Consider the following 22,045-nt stretch of genomic DNA (forward strand, 5'->3'; position numbering starts at 1 on the left):
GTGTGTGTGTGTGTGTGTGTGTGTGTGTGTGTGTGTGTGTGTGTGTGTGTGTCCTTGTTAGACTGTTGTGTGGGGAATAAACACCCGAAAGTGTGATAAAAATCACCCAAAACCGGATAAAACCCAACAATTCCTTGCAACACCCTAGATATTGGTCAAATTACTCCTCTGATTGCGCGCTGTCTTTGACAAAGCGTTCTGGTTGTGTGTTTGTAGACGTACCGTCCAGCCCGTACGGTGTGCGTCTGTCAGCGGTATCCCAGCGGCTCGCCACCGTGGCCTTCATGAAGCCTGACTCCCACGGAGGCGTCCCCATCGGACACTACCTGGTCCAGTACAAGGAGGTGGGCTCCCCGGACTGGAGGGATGTGCAGTCACACGGCGCGCAGAGTGAGTAATGGCTGTGCTCATAGGCGATTCTAGCCTCTTCTATGAGGTGTGCAAGACCGACTGGTTTCTTTTTTACCTACAGTTTACAGTTTACAGTTTAGGCATTTAGCAGACGCTTTTAATCCAAAGCGATTTACAATAAGCAGATAACATCACAATAATAAACAAGATAATATGTCAGTACATCATCAACAATATAACAAATGCAAATGGATATCTATCTAGAAAAAACACAATATAATCAAAGTTCTAAAAACCTAAAAAACAAAAACAAATGCTAACTAGCTTCATGTATGATTGGTCATTGATTTTTTCTGTAGTGCTAAGGGTTTAAGTGGAGTCTGAAAAGGTGAGTCTTCAGTCCACGGCGAAAGCTAGCGAGTGAGTCCGTTGTTCTAAGTGCGACAGGGAGTTTATTCCACAACTTGGGGGCCAGGAGGGCAAACTGTCTCGGACGAGTGGATTTCTGCCCTGGAGTTTTTAGCGAGGGTTCTGTCAGCATCCCTGTGTTGTCTGATCTAAGTGAACGGGTGGGGGTGTAGGGGTTGATCAGCTTCTGGAGGTATGGAGGAGCCATACCTTTGGCCATACCTAATTGTAAACACATACAAACAAAAACTTGTGCTTTTTCTAGACACCATGAGCATATATCTATATGATTTATTTACTTATTTTGCAACAACTTGTGTGTAAAATGCATTTACTTACTTGAGTAGGCCTACTGACTGCACTTGTAGGTATTTGTACTTTACTTGAGTATGTCCAATTTCCAGTATTTCCAGTATTTTTCCTCTATTTATCTTAAAACTGTGGTTACTTTGCAGATATAAATTATAATATTATTACAAAACATACATAAACCATACTTTAACTTAAGTAGAAAATTCGGTAGAGTTGGGTAGAGTTGGCTTGCTGCGAGCTTGTAGATCTGCTATTTTTTGAAAAATTGTGAAAATTTGAATTTTGACCCGATTCTATAAAGTGTCTTTTGAAATCCTTCGAAAGGTTTTTTTGAAAAACCTATGATTCTATGTCAGCAATCTGGCCAGCCATCGTCAAAGAAAAGGTGTTTTTCTCTTAACTGGAGCTCAGTTAATCTGTTCTTGAGAGACTACCATGTCAGTGGTTCTCAAACCTTTTCATGTGAAGGACCCCCAAAATGATATTTATTTGGCCACGGACCCCCGTCTCAAAATATTTAGTTACAGGGACCCCCAGAAGCAAAATTTGAGTTCGCTTTGAAAAATGGATAAATTCAAAGATTTGCACACATTTTCACGACTTTTTTCAAAAAGCATTCAATAATTCTAGGCCTAAATGTTAAAGGTGTAGTTCACTTACTCATGCCATGGAGACTTGAGCTAAATAATATTCTTTAGTTTTTTGTCGCATTCCTAAGACTAAAAAGACTAAAATTTGATTACAATAAACTTACCCCCATTGATTCCGGATCCCCATCCAGAATCATGGGGGTAAATTTACTAAAATCTTTTTTTTTTTTTTTGCCTTGAGAATGCGACAAATACAACAAAAATATTATTGAACTCAAGTCTCCATGGCATGAGTAATCAATAGAAGTTTTTTTCTTTTTTTTTTGAGCGGTGGTCACACCGTCTCCTATACGTGGCCGTGTGTGTATGCGTCCGTCCGGCCGTCCGGCCGTCCGGCCGTGTATGTAGCCTCAAGCCTGCAGTACCTTTTCTGACCACACATGTTAAGGGAGGGGCGCTGTTGTTCTCACACACACACACAGACACACACACACACACACACACACACACACACACACACACACACACACACACACACACACACACACACACACACACAGGGGAGAAGGGTGGGTCAACATGTGTGGTCAAGTATTATCTCACAACCTAATCAGAATGGGGTCGTGTGTATGTATGTCTGTATGTCTGTATGTCCCAATGTCTTGCATCTGCAACTCCACGTTCAGCAGTTGTTCAATTGTCTCAAAAACATAATACAAAAATCAACAACGCATGTTCCTTGCTGACCATCAACTTTTTTTTTTTTTTTATATGAGCGCCCGTTAGGGCGCGATTTCTAGATGTGAGCGGCCGCGAACTTCTAGTTATTATTATTAACAAACTGAATGTTTTAGGGTCAAATAAATTAGAGTGTGTGAAGAAACTACAGCATTGTAAAGCACACTAACCCCGCTGCACCCACCCAGTAGTGCTGTTGCACAGCCTCCACGACCACCGCTCAGTTCACACGGGTGTGATTTTTTTTTTCATTTTGGGGGTGAACTACTCCTTTTAGGGTCACTTCAAAACCCACTTCAACATTTCAAAATCCATGAAGTGGGTTTCTCTGGGATTCAGGTTTTATGCTTTGAAAGGCGGGCTTTTTGGGACATTTAGTGTTTCTAGTATGCCTTCAACATCCATATGGACTTGGTGTAACTGGTACACAATAACAGTAGAATATGAATGATTCATAATTTAGGGAATTTAGTGTAGAGTTTAGAACTCTTTTTTTCTTTTTACTGCTGACATTACGTGTACAAAGATATACACACAATTCATATTAGGCCTAAGCCCAGGCACGTGCTGGCCATTGGGAAAAGCGGGACAACTCCCGAACGGCCGGTTCAAAATAAATAAATAAAATTTTGGGGGCTGGGCGGCCAACAAAGTAAATCGTCACTGTCGGGCAGAAACCTCGTATCTCCAAGTTTCAAATGTATACATTTTTTCGCAAAGCAAAGCCCTGCTTCATCATACAAGGCCGTTGCACAAAAGTAGTGAAAACAGCAGATCTACAAGCACAGCTTGTAAATCTGCTGTTTTCACTAGTTTAAATCATTTTTAAAATGATAAATACAAAACAAATGGTTTTGGACATATAAGGTTTCGACGAAATATAAATCATGTACAGTAATTGGCCCACTGGCTTGTCACTTGTCATGATCTGAAATGACAAATCTTTGAGTAGCAGCTGCGCTATAGAGAGAGATCTCTCTATAGCGCGCAATGAGGGCCTCTCCAACTCTTTTTCCCAGGCTGAATCAGGGGCCCAGCATGTCCCTGCCTAAGCCTGTTGGGAACGATGCGATGCCCATTGAGGACGGTGCCCGTTGGGAACACATGACCTTATGGTTATGCAATACCTGTTGGACCCATTGTAACCATCAGGGTACTTAGTGCAGTACTCTTTTGGTACTTGGAGGGCGGTCTATGACGTCAGTAGTACTATGATGCTACCAATCTAGTGTGACTGTCAGTATTGTTTAAATAAAAAGTAAAATAAAAACGAATAAATCTCAAAATAATCTGAGGGGCCAGAAATAATTTCAGAGGGGCCAGTTTTGGCCCGCGGGCCGGCGCCGCCTATTGCCGATCGCTGCTCTAAAGTGAATCATTCATAGCTACTGTTTATTTAGACTGAAACCAATATTTTCGGTGGACTGAAAGTATTGGTCACAGTAAATTGCACAAACATGCAGATCTCCAGGTGCTCCCCAATGTCCCCTGGCGCGGCAGGGGGAGAGCGGAAACCAGGACTACAGGTTAGGTAGTCACCGGGTGAGAAAAATGGGTTGCAAAAACCGTGGGATAAAAAAAATATATATATAAAAAAAAAAAAGACCCTCACCGGCAAGACCATCACCTTAGAGATTGAACCAAGCGATAGCATTGATAATGTCAAGGCCAAAATCCAAGACAAAGAAGGTATTCCCCCTGACCAGCAGAGATTGATCTTTGCTGGCAAACAGCTGGAAGATGGCCGCACCCTCTCTGACTACAACATCCAGAAGGAGTCCACGCTACACCTGGTGCTGCGACTTTGCCAAGACCCTCACTGGCAAGTTGAACGAAACGATCCCATAAGAATATTCCACTAGGCAAGCAAGCCGTGGCACTGAATTTGAAGAAAATGACATTAGCCTCAACTGTGGTTGAATGAACACAATTTTCCCCAGAAGTCCAGAAGGAGGTTTTATTTAGTGTGTCTGCGTGTGTGTTGTCTTTTGGCAGCTAATCACGTTTTTACCTAATTTACCACACAGTTTCTACCTAATTTATCTAATTCATATTTTATTATTATTATTTACGTTTGTGATCACACTGAACAAAAGTCGCATCTCAATCAATAGGTGCTTATTTTCCCTTTTTTTCTCCCCAAGGCTTTTCTTTTTTGTTTCTTTTTATGAATTATATAAAAAAACAAGTTGTGCCTAAGGCGAGTCACCAGGGGAAATCTCGCTTTTTCGAAACGCACATCATTTCAACGACGGAGCGTCGGCAGGTATCGCTACTCACCCCACGGAGGTTAGGGTTAGAGTTAGGCTTGGTTGTCTAAAAGATTACTTTTAGAAATAGCGACATGCTCCCGAGTCACCTGGATCATCGCTTTTCAAGTGTGTTGATGGTTTGTCGATCATCAGAATATGTCATTGATTGATGCTCTCATGTGGTGTGGACACCCTGGTGCCTCTTCAGGTTACCTAACTGACTGAAACCCTTGTCACACTGTTTACACACAAAGGGTTTTTCTCCACTGTGGACACGTTGATGTGTCTTCAGAGTCCCTGACACATTGAAACCCTTGTCACACCATTTACACACAAAGGGTTTCTCTCCACTGTGGACACGCTGGTGTGTCTTCAGATCACTCAAGTCATTGAAACCCTTGTCACAGTGTTTACACACAAAGGGTTTTTCTCCAGTGTGGATACGCTGGTGTATCTTCAGGTGACCTAACTGATTGAAACTCTTGTCACACCGTTTACACACAAAGGGTTTTTCTCCAGTGTGGACACGCTGGTGTGTCTTGAGGTGGTCTAACTTACTGAAACCCTTGTCACACTGTTTACACACAAAGGGTTTATCTCCAGTGTGGACACGCTGGTGTGTCTTCAGGTTACCTAACTGACTGAAACGCTTGTCACACCGTTTACACACAAAGGGTTTTTCTCCACTGTGGACACGCTGGTGTGTCTTCAGTTCACTCAAGCGACTGAAACCCTTGTCACAGTGTTTACACTGGAAAGGTTTTTCTTTGGTGTGGACATGCTGTGTCGATACCTCAACGAAACTCTTATCACATAAGAGGTTTTCTTTCCTGGGTAGGTCATCAAATCTTTCTTTACTTCTCCTGGCTTCGTTGAAGTCCTCGCAAGATCTTGGTTTGCCTGTGTCCCATTGTTGATGGCCGGTTACACAGCTGGTGATCGTCGGACAGGAATATGAGGGGAGCTGTCCATTTCTCATCGTTTGACTGTAGAGGTTGTTGTGGCTAGTCATGTTTTCACGGTCGTACTCAGACTAAATGTTACGTTTAGAAACTGCGTCACATCTTATTCAGGTCAACCAGAGCTCTGGTCTGACGTCACACAACACAAATCATTGACATTAATCCTAATAACACCGATTTGCACATCTGACAGTTGCAATGTTAATTTAGTTGAATCACTGAAGTTGATGACCAAAACCGGAAGTAAAGGCTCAAGCTTATCGAACATATTCCCTTTTACCGGTATGCCCATCTATACCCATCTGGCATACCTGTATGCTATGCTGCCATTGGATGACGTCAGCGCAGACACTTGGGACGCAGACACGCATACGTAGATTTCCCTAATTATGTTATCTTCATTATTTATCTATCAGTCAAGTTCTCCTCGATAGTACAAAGGCAGGGCCCTTAGCCAATGAGGTGCAGCCAAAGGGTAGATCTTTGTGCCCATACATGGTATTACATGCAAGCCCACACTGTTTCGTAGGAACAGTATTTCTAGTTGTGGGCTTGCCTGAAAGGTGAGAACACTATGTTATCTTCATTATTTATTTACCAAGTTCCGCCACAACAGTACAAAGGCAGGGCCCTTAGCCAATGAGGTGCAATTGAGGTGCAGAAAATCTGGGAGTGGTGTTAGCTGGAGTATTGGTTGAGCTTCACATGACAGTTAGCACGCTGCAGAATAGTCACGAGCGAGCCCACACTGTTTCGTAGGAACAGTATTACTAATTTATTTAGTGAGTTCCGTCGCAGACAGTACAAAGGCAGGACCCTTAGCCAATGAGGTGCAATTGAGTTGCGGAAAACATCTGGGAGTGGTCAGTGTTAGCTGGTGTATTGGTTGAGCAGTTAGCACGCTGCAGAATATAGTCACGAGCGAGCCCACACTGTTTTGTAGGAACGGTATTTCTTTTTTTTTCTTTCTTTTTTTTTGGCTTTTATGCTTTTATTGGATAGTACAGTAGACTGACAGGAAACGGGGGGAGAGAAGGGGAGAGACATGCGGCAATGGTCGTCCGGATCGGGAATCGAACCGGCGACGCCGCCAGGCATCAATGCCTATATGGTATGCGCTTAGACCAGTAGGCCACCGGGCGCCCCAGGAACGGTATTTCTAGTTTATAGATAGATATCTGCATTTAATAACAGTAAGACTCCCTAATCGGGAGATAAGCGACCGTTGGTCGCTTATCTCCACAAATAGGCCAAAAGTTTGTTTTACCAATTATCAAGACATACGGGCAGCCATGGTTACTCATTGAAGTTGAATCTCCATATATGGAGATAACCTACGCATCACACTAAGTCTGACCTCACCAGCCCATATTTGGGCATGAGCAACTTATGTCTCCATATATGGAGATATGATGACATCACACAGTCCTCAGCCGATGATGTGGCGTGATGTCATACAATACACAAACGAGCCCTACAGTATAAAGGGGCAATTCTTGCCAGGAAAGAAGCATTTCTTCGACTCAGACCTTATCGCCAGGGTTGGCTTATAGCAGCTGTCGGTAGGACCATATATGGATTCTGTTAGTGTGGATCTCCTAACAGGGCATCATCTGGGATACAATCCCTTTTATGCCCATATATGGAGATCCCTAACAGAATCCCTTTCATGCCCATATATGGAGATCCCTAACAGAATCCCTTTTATGCCCATATATGGAGATCCCTAACAGCATCCCTTTTATGCCCATATATGGAGATCACTAACAGCTAACAGAATCCCTTTTATGCCCATATATGGAGATCCCTAACAGAATCCCTTTTATGCCCATATATGGAGATCCCTAACAGAATCCCTTTTATGCCCATATATGGAGATCCCTAACAGAATCCCTTTTATGCCCATATATGGAGATCCCTAACAGAATCCCTTTTATGCCCATATATGGAGATCCCTAACAGAATCCCTTGTATGCCCATATATGGAGATCCCTAACAGAATCCCTTTTATGCCCATATATGGAGATCCCTAACAGAATCCCTTTTATGCCCATATATTATGGAGAAATCCCTGCTCTGAGTATCTGACATCAGTGTGATGTCACCTGTTTATGCCCATATATGGGGATCCCTGCTCTGCGTATCTGGTTGCTATGGTAAACAGTTGGTTGCTAGGGTAAAAAAACATGGTTGCTATGGTAAACAGTTGGTTGCTAGGGTAAACAGTTGGTTGCTAGGGTAAAACCATGGTTGCTAAGGTGGTTGCTAACGTACACTAACAGACCAGCAACAACAGACTGTTGCCACAGCAACGTACACAAAGGTTTGTGTACACATGTGGTGTGATGTCATACTGATGCGGAGATATGAGCAGGGCAAAGGTGTGACGTGTGACGGACGGACGGACGGACGGACGGACGGACGGACGGACGGCCGGTGGAGGTTTTCATAGTAAACTGCTCCCTGACGGTCGCAATTAGAATAATGTCCTTCTCAAGCACTTGTTGGGCACACTTGGTTTGGCCAGATGAAGCATAGACCGTCACCACACTAAGGGCGGCTTGCACCAACACGGTTTAAGCCTTAAACTGGTTTAAATCAAGGTTTATCTTTTAATCAGCTTGCACCAAACCTTAAATCTAGTTTTCATTAATCAGGTTTAGTTTTAAACCATCCTTTTAATCTTGGTTTGAATTTTCACTGTAAACCTGGATTTCTGTTAATCCTGTTGCACCACTACTTTAAACTTTGATTTAAACATCAGTAAGGGATCAATTTTAAACCTGCTGTAGAGGTGGTTTAAATGCAAACATGCCATTGACATGAATGGGGGTCCCCCTCCTGGCTGCGAGGGAAGCCTCACAGCATAAGCCCTGCAGGCTTGCTGCAGACAGCGTTTCACAGCTGAAAACAAAAATCTCATCATATTGTTGTCTTCAATACATCCTTGTACATCGGCTATTTTAAAATAGCGAACATTTATATATTTACGGGGACATAATAGGCCTACAGTCATGGAAGAGGACTTCCCAACCAATATGGAGACGTTTTAATTTTCGAAATCGCTTCATAATTGACGAAACTATCAAACTGTGGTGTATTTCTTTGCTTCCCTCACAGGAGGATAGCCGCGCATCGCCGCACCGCGCTGTAGCGAGCGCCACCGTCGTATGACGGAGCGTTATAAAATTAAATATTTTTTGGCTGCAGGCGCTCTTCTTAACATAGAAGGTGATAGGCCTGCCCACATTCTCCCCGAAGTAAATAAAAAAGTAACGTTAATGATGTTAGGCGTAAGAGAATAGTTTATTCCAGTGTGTTTACATCGCAAATCCAAGATGGAGGACATTTAAACCATGAAATAATCGCAGTTTAAGGATTTAATCACAGGTTAAGGATTTAAACACCGATTTGTTAAGCAATGCTTACATTTAAGTGGTGCAATACACCTCGATTTAAAATAAATCCTAGATCAACAAAACCATGATTAACCCTAAACTAAGATGTATTTAATCCCTCTTGGTGCAAGCCGCCCTCAGACACAAAGCATGGCCAAGGCTTGAAAGATGAGGGAAGAAACCTGACTAGGCCGGGAGCCGATATGCCCATATACAGGCATATATGGAGATCCGGTTTCCAGAGCCACTGATCCGACCACTATGCCATATATGGTCATTTGTATATTCTGTATGGGACGGACCGACTTCAAACTCGGCACGCGCATCGGTGAGAACTCGATGGAGTGCGGTGCGCTCCGCTGAGTCGTTCGGATGTACGGTTGTCCAGAACCACCGATCCAACAAATATGTCCATATACAGTATGGGCATGCCAACAGCATGGAATTCCTTAACCCACTCAACAATGGCTACTACAAGGATAAGGATGGCCTGCTGAAGCCAGTTACAACTGAGTCCCTCCCAGCATCAGAGGCATTGAGATGGTCAGATGTCACTGTAAAGTGGACTGTTCTTACATGGATGTTCAGGTGGAGCTACTCTGTACTGAGCTACTATATTGTCACTGTCGGGCAGAAACCTTGTATCTCCAAGTTTCAGGTTTGTAGGTTTTTTCACCAAGTAAAGCCCTGCTTCATCATACAAGGCTGTCGCACAAAAAGTAGTGAAAACAGCCGATCTACAAGCATACAGCACCTCGCGGTGCGAGGCGTTGTGTGCTTATTTTCACTAGTTTAGTTAATTTTTAAAACGATAAATACAAAACGAACGGTCTTGGACATAGAAGGTTTCCACCCGACAACGACGATATGTCATGTATGCTGACTACCAAAATGATGAAGACAGTCCAGATAAATGTTCTAGTGACAGCGATGAGATGTGAGGATGATGCATAGACTGGTGATTGGTCTACAGTTTGTGTTCTTGCTATTGCTACAAACAATATTGACTGGAAGGGGTCAGGTCTGTTGTGGGGTTTATAATAAATATTAAACCAACAAAAACAAGAGCATGTGACTAAATAATTACTTCATCCATTGGAGCACGTTATTTTTCTAATTTCTGACAAGTAACTGCTTTCTACATACGGTACAAGGTTTCCACCCGACAGCAACAATAACAAGCTTTACTTGGTAGTTTGAAACTTTACCGATTCAGTTTAATGTTGGGTAGGCATAGTAAGTTTTCTACAATAGAATGGAATATATCTCGTGATAATGGAATCCGTAGGAGACGGGGTTGAATAAATTAGAAGGCCCGGCTTGTGATTGGCTGGAGCGGAGGTCGGGAGTGCTCGGCTGTGTTCACTTGGACCGTGCGGGTGAATGTTGACCTGGTGAAATGCTAACCTGCCGACGCTGGGGAATGTCAACCTCTATGCCTAAACTTAAACCAAACCCTAACCCTAACCTCAGTAACCCTGACGCTGGTGAGCAGCTAACCTGCCGACGCTGGTGAACCGAAAACAAGCGCTCCTTCCCCCACCGTCTCCTATGGATTCCATAATAGCCCGGCTGTCTCTATCCGGCTGACAGTACAACGGCAGGGCCTTTAGCCAATGAGGGAGCAGCGTTCTCATGACGTCACCAACTACCAACAAGTGTCGTCATATACCCACATGCCAACTGTCATCACCGAAGGTAGGCCATATATGGCCACAAGTGCACACAGTGCAAGTTGGCACCTCGACAGAGTGCTGTCTAGTTCTAGATATTTTTCGACAACTGGAACTGTAATTTCATATTTGGGCAAGGCTGAAGTCAGCGATAAACTCATCGAGTTAGCATATACAGTATAATGCATCTTATCCTCAAAAGTGAATCATTCATAGCTACTGTATATTTTGACTGAAACCAATACTTTCTGTGGACTGATATTGAAGTTCTTTCTAAGTGTTCACAGTAAATTGCACAAACATGCAGATCTTTGTCAAGACCCTCACTGGCAAGACCATCACCTTGGAGGTTGAACCAAGCGATACCATTGATAATGTCAAGGCCAAAATCCAAGACAGAGAAGGTATTCCCCGTGACCAGCAAAGATTGATCTTTGCTGGTAAACAACTGGAAGATGGCCGCACCCTCTCCGAGGTCCAGAAGGAGGTTTTATTTAGTATGCATGTTGTCTTTTTGCGGCTAATCTCGTGTATACAATTTCTTGTGAACCACGGAAGTACCTCCACTATTTCTTTTACCCAAACTGTGCTTTATGATATGGGAGTGAATCGTGGTTCGATCGTGTCCAGATTCGGAGTTTCAGATGGCATAGATGACTGAAGTCATATACTGGCCCACACAGGAGCCACACAGTTTTTACCTAATTTATCTAATTATTATTGTATTATTTATCTTTTTGTGATCACACTGAACGAAGTCACATCTCAAATTCAAGAAGTGCTTATTTTCTCTTTTTTCCCCTTCTTTTTCCCCCCAAGGCTTTTCTTTCTTTTCTTGAATTATATATAATATTTAAAAAAAAACAAGTCGTGAATAAGACGAGTCACCTGGATCATCGCATTTCAAGTGTGTTGATGGTTTGTCATCAGAATATGTCATTGATTGAAGCTCTTATGTGGTGTGGATACCCTGGTGCCTCTTCAGGTTACTTAACTGACTGAAACCCTTGTCACACTGTTTACACACAAAGGGTTTCTCTCGACTGTGGACACGCTGGTGTGTCTTCAGATCACTCAATTGACTGAAACCCTTGTCACACTGTTTACACACAAAGGGTTTTTCTCCAGTGTGGATACGCTGATGTCTCTTCAGGTTACTTAACACATTGAAACGCTTGTCACACTGTACACACACAAAGGGGTTTTCTCCAGTGTGGACACGCTGGTGCTTCTTCAGAGTCCCTAACTCACTGAAACCTTTGTCACACCATTTACACACAAAGGGTTTCTCTCCACTGTGGACACGCTGGTGTGACTTCAGGCTACCTAACTGACTGAAACCCTTGTCACATTGTTTACACACAAAGGGTTTCTCTCCACTGTGGACACGCTCGTGTGTCTTCAGTTCACTCAAGCGACTGAAACCCTTGTCACAGTGTTTACACTGGAAAGGTTTTTCTTTGGTGTGGACATGCTGGACATGCTGTGTCGATAACTCAACGAAACTCTTATCACATAAGAGGTTTTCTTTCCTGGGTAGGTCATCAAATCTTTCTTTACTTCTCCTGGCTTCGTTGAAGTCCTCGCAAGATCTTGGTTTGCCTGTGTCTCTTTGTTGATGGCCGGTTACACAGCTGGTGATCGTCGGACAGGAAGATGAGGGGAGCTGTCCATTTCTCATCGTTTCACTGTAGAAGTTGTTTTGGCTACTCGTCATGTTTACACGGTCGTACTCAGACTAAATGTTACGTTTAGAAACTGCGTCACATCTTATTCAGGTCGACCAGAGCTCTGGTCTGACGTCACACAACACAAACCATTGACATTAATCCTAATAATACCGATTTGCACATCTGACAGTTGCAATATTCATTTAGTTGAATCATTGAAGTTGATGACCAAAACCGGAAGTAAAGGCTCAAGCTTATCGAACATATTCCCTTTTACCGGTATGCCCAACTATGCCCATCTGGCGCTATGCTGGCATTGGAAGACGTCAGTGCAGACATGCAGACGCAGACACGCAGACACACAGACTTAGATTTCCCTAATTATGTTATCTTCATTATTTATCTATCAGTCAAGTTCTCCTCGACAGTACAAAGGCTACAAAGGCAGGGCCCTTAGCCAATGAGGTGCAGCCAAAGGGTACATCTTCGTGCCCATACATGGTGTTACATGCAAGCCCACACTGTTTTGTAGGAACAGTATTTAGTTGTGGGCTTGCCTGAAAGGCGAGAACACTATGTTATCTTCATTATTGCCAGACCCATGAAATGGGTAGGCCTACATAAGCAAATGTCTGTCCGGGTTTTCTATATAAAGGGTATATATGATGATGACATGATGATGACATGCCTACAAAAGGCATGATGTCATAAATGATGATGACAGACAGGGGGTCTGGCACAACCAGGTTGACCTGGTCTAGTTTATTTACCAAGTTCCGCCACAACAGTACAAAGGCAGGGCCCTTAGCCAATGAGGTGCAATTGAGGTGCAGACAATCTGGGAGTGGTGTTAGCTGGAATATTGGTTGAGCTTCACATGACAGTTAGCACGCTGCAGAATATAGTCATGAGCGAGCCCACACTGTTTCGTAGGAACAGTATTTCTAGTTTATAGATAGATATCTGCATTTAATAATATAAGAAGAATGTCCTTCTCGAGCACTTGTTGGGCACACTTGGTTTGGCCAGATGAAGCATAGATCGTCACCACACTAAGACACAAAGCATGGCCATGGCTTGAGAGATGAGAGAAGAAACCTGACTAGGCCGGGAGCCGATATGCCCATATACAGGCATATATGGAGATCCGGTTGTCCAGAGCCACAGATCCGACCGCTATGCCATATATGGTCATTTGTATATTCTGTATAGGACAGACCGACTTCAAACTCTGCACGTGCATCGGTGAGAAGTCGATGGAGTGTGGTGCCCTCCGCTGAGTCGTTCGGATGTACGGTTGTCCAGAACCACCGATCCAACAAATATGCCCATATACAGTATGGGCATGCCAACAACATGGAATTCCTTAACCCACTCAACAATGGCTACTACAAGGATGAAGATGGCCAGCTGAAGCCAGTTACAACTGAGTCCCTCCCAGCATCAGAGGCATTGAGATGGTCAGATGTCACAGTAAAGCAGCAAAAACAAGAGCTTGTGACTAAATAATAACTTCATTCACGTTGTTTTTCCAATTTCTGAGAAGTAACTGCTTTCTACATACAGTACAAGGTTTCCACCCGACAGCAACAATAACAAGCTTTACTTGGTAGTTTGAAACTTAACCGATTCAGTTTAATGTTGGGTAGGCATAGTAAGTTTTCTACAATAGAATGGAATATATATCATAATTTCTATTATATGGAGATATGTACATTATACGTAGTGCTTGTGTTTATGTAATTAAATGGTTCATGTCTCTTCAAATATTCATAGTTCAAGATTATGACCCAAATATGTGCTATTCAGATCATCTGTACAGATTAAAAAAAAAAAAAAAAAAACAGAATTGTAATTATTTGGATTTCCTGAAAATATTAGATTGGAAATGTTAGATTAACAATCTAGGAAAAACAAATCTTAAAATGTATTTTTTCCCCCCAAAATCACAGATGATGACCCAGATATTTGCCACTGATCAATTGTAAAAATGTTTAATTTAGCTGCTAGAATCATGATCCTATAATCTGGAAGACTAGATATTGAAAAATGAATATTCAGAGATGGAAGATCTTTTTTTTTAAATCCAATATGGCAACTATATTGGCTTCTGCACAATTCATGGATATTCTGATTTGTTATACTCTTAAAGGAGTAGTTCACCCCCAAAAATACTTTTTTTCCTATTGATTACTATAGATTTTTTTGTCGCATTCCTAAGCCAATAATTCGATATAATAAATATACCCCGATTTATTCCGGATGGGCACCCAAATGCATTTGGGTCCATATGGAATCAATGGGGGTAAATTTATTATAATACAGTTTTTGTCTTAGGAATACAAATAAATATCATTGAACTCAAGTCTCCATGGTGTGAGTAATCAATAGGAATAAAAATCTTTTTCGGGGTGAACTATTCCTTTAAAGGACAACTTTGTTTTTTTTACAAGGGTTCATATTTTAGATTGTAATTAGAGAAATGAAAAGATGAGTGTTAAAATGTTTTCATTTACTGCTTTCTAAATGTTTTAGCGATTTTAGTATTTTGATTTCAGTGGTTGGGGGCATGCGTACAAGTGGCTAAATATGTCTTTTTAGACACAAAAGCCGTCAATTTCTTTGTTACTATTTACACCAGCCCCCATAAGTCACATCTGCCCATGAAAGATTGTGGTGCATCATGGAAATGGGCTTATTGGGTCTAAAAATAAATATTTAGGCACTTGCATGCAAATCAAAATCTTTAAAATCATTAAAACGATAGAAAGAAGTAAATGAAAACATTTTAACACTCATTTTGTCTTTTCTCTAATGACCATCTAAAATATGAACCCTTGTTTTAAAAAATCTAAGTTGTCCCTTGAGTGTCTAAAAATTACATATTTGTCCGTGTACGGACATATTGATGACGCCTGCACTGATTCCTGTCTCCATAACCAGCGACGGTGGTGCTGACAGGTCTGGAGCCTAACATCACGTACGAGGTCCGTGTAGCAGCGGTCAATGGGAAGGGCCAGGGAGAGTTCAGCCACACAGAGGCCTTCCAGACGTTACCCATCCGTAAGTCCACTCTTTCACAGATACTGTACATGGACTGTAAGCACAGTCGACGAACGACTGCTGCGCGATTGCTACCCTGCCACATTCAAAGATCTGATTGGCCGCTGTTGCTTATCATTGCGTCGTTGTCGGGTGGAAACCTCGTATCTCCAAGTTTCAAATGTGTACTTTCTTTCGCAAAGAAAAGCCCTGCTTCATCGTTCCAGACCGTCGCAAAAAAGTTGTGAAAACAGCAGATCTACAAGCACACAACGCCTCACGGTGCGAGGCGTTGTGTGCTTGTAGATCGGCTGTTGTCACTAGTTTAAATCATTTTCAGGATGAAAAATGAAAAACGAACAAATTTGGACATACAAGGTTTTCACCCGACAACGACGATTTACAAACTCAACTTTTTGACACTCAACTCACCTGCTTCCATTGAAAATGAATGGGCTTGGATTTTTTTTTTTACTTGGAACATTGCAAGTTGTACTGTTCCAAGTTAAACCGAGTCATGGGCATGTATTCAGTCCCACCAATATTATGCAATTGCACCTTCTAGCTCTCTTGTTCCTGTCATTGCAGTAAATACAAATTATTGACATTCTTATATACTGGTATTTGTCATTTTCTTTTATGATAATCTTATAATGCATTATAACAGTTATTACAATATAATGTATTACAATTCTGCCCACAACAAAAAGTCCATGAGTGACCAACAATTATTAACTCATACAGTGCCTATCCCGAACAAGTTCGGCTTCATTTCAATCCAATACAAATTTTATTTTATTATTTTACTTACCCTGAGCTGCTTGTAGAGCTGTGGGTGGTCCTGGCTCGTCCTACGCTAGCCAGCGAGCCATTTTACATGGTCCGACGATATATTCCATTAAAAATGGTTTAAAATACATTTTTGAGCCCCCCAATGTTCACCGAATGTTCAGCGCCGCTTCCGGAACCTAGTCCAGTGTGCCTATCCCGAACAAGTTCGGCTTTTTTAATGAAATGAATAAAATGATCCGAGGCCTTCTGAAACCTGGGCCTAAATTTTCAATCCAGTGGCCGAGGACCGGCCGCTCCCCGGCCGGCCGTTAGCGAGTAACGTTGCCGCGAATCGCCGCCGAATCCAATGAAAAACCACATCTTTGAAGGTCATTTTCTCTGGATTGTGTTTTTAGGGAGGCGGCGCAAGGTTTATTTACGGCGAAATCGCAGAAAAATGATCTTTTAAGTGAGAAAATGCTAATAGCTATTTTGTAGCCATTTTCATCTGGGACCTTTCCATGACGTGCACGAACGTGAGCTCGCGTGTCACTGCAACGTGAGTCCCCGGATGCTAATGCGCTCGCCTATGGGATATACCCTGGCATTCTTTGGCGCCCTCTAGGGGCTGGCACTGGAAGGGTTAAGTACTTTATGTGTGTTTAATCACTATAATACAGTTGTATAAGCAGGTTATAATGCATTATTATGTTTATAATGGATTGTAGATTATAGATGGGAAAGTGATACCGGAAGTTCAATTTATTAACAAAAAACTACTTAATGAAGGAGTTCACAGCTTGTAGATCTGCTATTTTTGAAAAGTTGTGAAAATGTGTGAAAAATCCTTGAATATATGTATTTTTGCAACTCAGGAACTAAATATTTCGAGATGGGGATCCATGGCCAAACATATCATTTTGGGGGTCCTTCACATGAAAAGGTTTGAGCACCACTGACAAACATAGGTTTTTCAAAAAACCTCAGAAGGATTTGAAATATTCAAAGACTTCAATAGTTGAAGCACAAAATAATGCGTTATAATGTGTTCCCAGTCTAAATGGGTTAAACCCCATCCCCCAATGAAGAACACTCATGGGGGGCCCGCAGTGAATCCTTGTGCGACACCCCTGGTAACGGTCATCTCTCCCGCCTTTCCTCAGGAGAGCCGAGCCCCCCAGCCGTCCACGGGCAGAGGGGGATGGGCAAGGCCTACCAACTAGGCCTGGTCAAACAGGACGATGGAGGAATGCCCATCGTTGAGTACATAGTCAAATACAAGACGGTAAGTATCACAGGGTCTCAAACATGGCTCCTTGGAGCAGCATTGGTGTTTAGGATGAAGATGCAGAGGATTAGTCGGGGGCCTTAGGGTTTTTTGTTTTTTTACGTGCTAATCAGTCTAAAAGCGCCAGATATTTGCACAGATGTAGCCCAGGGCATGCTCTAATGATTTAACTAGGGCGACCTTCGGGGTCGCCACATCGGCCAAATCAAGTTGGGCTCTCATTGAGGGGAAAAAGTATAGTTCACCCCCAAAATGACTTTTTTTCTATTGATTAGTCACGCCATGGAGACTAGAGTTCAATAATATTTTTACTTTTTTGTCACATTACTAAGACAAATTGATTCCGGATGGGGACCCGTTTCGAAACGGGTCCACATCCGGAACGAATGGGGGTAAATTTATTGTTATCACATTTTTGTCTTAGGAATGCGACAAAAAACTAAAATATTATTGAACTCTAGTCTCCATGGCGTTACTAATAAAAAAATAAAAATAAAAATAAAAAAAACATTTTGGGGGTGAACTACTCCTTTGAGTAGCATGTGAGGGGTCAAACTAGGGGTTTGTCATGATTCTGAATCCATTGCAAGCATTTGTTTTGCACAGAAAACATTCCTTGGGCTAAAAATGGCCCCAACCAAACTGTGAAAAGTGATGACTCATCACTATATATCGTATCTTTTGTGCAAAACAAATGCTTGCAATGGATTCAGAATGATGACAAACCCTTAGTTAGACCCCTCACTTGCTACTTAAAGCAGATTGTTTTCCCTCCTGTATAGTGTATAGAAAGTTGAGGGGAGCCCAACATGATTTGGCCGCTGTGGCGACCCCGAAGGTCGTCAACTCGGGCGCCCTAGCTAAATCATTAGAGCATGCCCTGGGCTACATCTGTGCAAAATTTGACACTTTTAGACTAATTAGCACAAAATTACCATTTTATCTCCCTAAGGCCCCCGACTAACAGTGATGTCCCAACAAAGTGTCATCTAGCACGATTGTCAACCATTTGACCACAATTTCGCACCAATTAGCAGATACAAGCTCATAGCTCGAGCTTGTAGATCTGCTATTTTCTTCAAAGAAAAAAGGTGAGGCCCAGTACAGAGTCGGCCACGGTCAACTAAGTCAGGGGTTCCCGAACATTTTTGTCTCAGGGCACCCCATAAATATTGTTTTAATCCGAGACACCCCTAAATTATAAGTTTCACTCCCAGCACCTTATATTTATGGCATATCGTCGTTGTCAGGTGGAAACCTTGTATGTCATTCGTTTTAGTATTTATCATCTATAAAATGTACTAAACTAGTGAAAACAGCCCGACATTTCTTTTCCTGATGGCCGGCCTGGACCGGCCGGGAATGAACCGGCCGTTCGGGAGTTGTCCCGGTTTTCCCAATGGCCAGCACGTCCCTGACTCGAACGACGTATTTTAGAAGAGGGAAGCCAAGCGGGTGTCCCCAGTGACTGACTGTGGTGAAAACACCGTTCCTGAAGAATATTCCATTCAGTAGAGTTATGAGTCGTATCCAGCTTCTAGGATCTCCAGATGAAAGGTAGTGGTGTTCCTCGTCACGTTGTTCTGAATCTAAGCTCTTCCTGAAGGCTCTCTCGCGGGTCTGGAAGTCCGACCACTGCTGCTCATTCAGGGGCTGTACTGTGTCGGAGAAGTCTGTCTGCGGGAGCAACACCAAGCCCAAGTCAACCGGCGTTGGGTCATAGGGGATCCACTGTTGTTGATAGATTCTCCCACTTTGGAGTGCTCGTTTGTAGGCGATTCTGATCGCAGAGACCAGACACATGGTCCAGAATAATCTCCACAAGAACGTCTTGCACATGGCTACATTTACGACGGCAGTTACGACGGGTGTGTGGTTAGATGTTTAAAACAGTGCGCTCGTGTTTTCTCCTGCTGCTGCTGCTGCTGCTGCAGCCACCATCACACACACACACACACACACACACACACACGCACACACACACGCACACGCACACGCACGCACACACATTAAGACGGGATGAGGGGATGTTACATGGTCAGTTTAAAGCTCAGCCACATCACAGATATACTTCACAATGCGATGCACTTCAGAATCTGTAGCTTAGACTTTAAGAATTTCTATTCTGAACACTCAACCACGTTATTAAAGGCCTGTTGGCAACTGTTGTCAGAGATAAAGTTGTTGTGGTGGTGCGAGTGTGTGAGTGTTTGGGGAGGGAGGGAGCATAAATGTGCTTTTGACACGCCTTCAAAGCGCTATGGTTCACTTTGGGTTTCTATCAGTCTTGAGCACACCACGCCGTCAACAAAGAGAAAACACTGAAAAACAAACGGCGAAGGAAGGAATAGAGAAAGAGAGAGAGAGAGGATGCTGGGAACTGAAGGAACAAGGAATCTTCATCAGCTTACTTCAGTAAATGTGTTTACATACTGTAGGTGTAGATAGGGGTGTAACGATATATTTAGGCCTACAATTATTGAATGCTTTAACCAGTGAAAAAAAGCAGATATACAAGCTCATAGCGCGGCACCGAGTGCCGCACTGCGAGCTTGTAGATCTGCTATTTTTAGCTGCACTTGGACAACCGTTCCAGGCTGCCATATCCAGCCCAAGAAACCATAGAAACGGGGGAAAAATAGAATGTACTTCTTAAAATAAATGTATCATGCCTGTTGCTAAGGTATGGTAACATGATTTTGCGCGCGTGCAAGACATCAGTCATGTTGCCATACCTTAGCTTTTCTGAACTGACGCCACTGTCTCTCTCACACACCTCTTCAGGATAAAGAGGATCAGTGGATGACCAAGCTGGTGCCGGGTTCAAATGACGTGGCCATGCTGCAGCCTCTCCAGTGGAACACGCGCTACGAGGTGGAGATCACAGCGCGCAACATCAAGGGCCTGTCAGAGCCCACGTTCTACCAGTTCTTCATGCCTCACAAGCCAGACATCACAGGTGAACAACGATTAAGTGATAATGATCGAAGAAAAAAAACGATCGGCAGCTCTTCTCCATCTCTTCTTCGACTGATCTAAAAGAATCATTCTCTCAACCCTTTGAACCGGAAGTGCTTCTAGTAGCTTTTCGTACTCTACAGCCAGAGTCCCGTTCACTTTCATTGTAGGAGGAGGCGTTAGCATAGCATCTGTCCGTGATGCTTTCGATCAGAAAAAAGTTGACACAGGCGCTGCATACGGAGTGGATTACATTTGCTTAACTCGACAATTCGCTGGTGAGTTTACAATGGGGGACCGTGATCGGGAAAAAAGAACGGCGTTACGTGGGATCGCGCTGATTGTCTTGTAAAATGAAATGCTGTCTCAGATCATAATACAATAATAGAAATTTCCGGCTAGTCCACCGACAGCCATTCTGGGCAGGCTGTGGAAGTGTAGATTCATTCACAATCAGATCACCTGTGTCACGTGCAGAGTAACACACCAGCTCAGCTATCATTACACAGAATATTGTGATATCACAAAACACAGCATAGATACAGGGCTGGATTAACCATCGGGCCGGTGGGGCCAGGGGCCCTTGGCTCTCAGGGCCCTTGGTGGGAACTGGGCCGCGTGGTCATTGACAATTTGCTAAAATGAAATGTATATGTTAATTAAAATGTGTGGGCCCCTCCTCTGTTGTCTACAGGTGCTTATGGCCCACAGATAATCATCGTGACTTAAAATCCGACCTGGGTAGTGCGCGTCGGAAGGGAGGGGAGGTTATGTTGGAGGGTGGGGGGGCCCTAAAAGATTATCGTCCAGGGGCCATCGCGGGGGTTAATCCGTCCCTGCATAGATAGGTTGCCTATAAAGAATATAGAGAAAAAAATAATGTTCAAAGAAAGGAAAGACCGACAGAGTTAGGCTTTTTAGTAGTACATACTTACCTAGAAAGGCCACATCAGTGATCAGTAAAGTTACATAACGTTGTTGTCGGGTGGAAACCTTGTATGTCCAAAAGCGTTCGTTTTGTATTTAGCATTTAAAAAATGAACTAAACTAGTGAAAAGCAGCCGATCTACAAGCACACAGCGCCTCGCACCGCGAGGCGTTGTGTGCTTGTAGATCTGCTGTTTTCACTAGTTTTGCGCGACGGCCTTGTATGATGAAGCAGGGCTTTACTTAGCGAAAAAACATACACATTTGAAACTTGGAGATACGAGGTTTCTGCCCGACAGTGACAATAAGCAATATTTGGCCCAAACGTATGGTTAGATTAAGTAATGGTTTCCATGTGAAAGCACACAGCCTTTTACAGGAGTAGAATTAATAATGTGATATGATGATCATCATTATCACAGGGACGCGGGGGAAGCAGCTGCATGGAACAGGTGGCCGTGCTGCCGGTCAGAATCCATGTCGTCCTTGTTGAGCCTAATGTTTCCTCATGTAGACATCTGTTATATCTTGACCTATCAACTTGATAATCACATGCTCATTCTCAGTTCCTTCTTTAAACAATCACTTATTGCAGCATGTATCTGTACACTCAGAGGCATGGGGTTCCTTGAAATTAAATAATTTGAGAACCACTGATATACTGTATATTACCAGTAAGACGCCAAGGGCAAGGTCGCGCAGGAC

General features: G+C 43.0%; 1 protein-coding gene across 1 annotated transcript in view; it reads left to right on the forward strand.

Moving 5' to 3' along the window:
* LOC308280582 (neural cell adhesion molecule 2-like) overlaps nucleotides 1–22,045 on the forward strand; it is a gene marked incomplete at both ends in the record, with an annotated part of 169,624 nt that overhangs the window by 111,050 nt on the left and 36,529 nt on the right. Inside the window, 4 exons of the mRNA XM_080720911.1 lie at nucleotides 217–390; nucleotides 15,298–15,417; nucleotides 17,331–17,452; nucleotides 20,240–20,414. Coding sequence (XP_080577037.1) covers nucleotides 217–390; nucleotides 15,298–15,417; nucleotides 17,331–17,452; nucleotides 20,240–20,414 — 591 coding nt within the window. The remainder of the gene's footprint in view (nucleotides 1–216; nucleotides 391–15,297; nucleotides 15,418–17,330; nucleotides 17,453–20,239; nucleotides 20,415–22,045) is intronic.

The sequence above is a fragment of the Nannobrachium achirus genome, assembly GCF_963921795.1.
Source record: "Nannobrachium achirus genome assembly, chromosome: 24".
Taxonomy (NCBI): Eukaryota; Metazoa; Chordata; class Actinopteri; order Myctophiformes; family Myctophidae; genus Nannobrachium; species Nannobrachium achirus.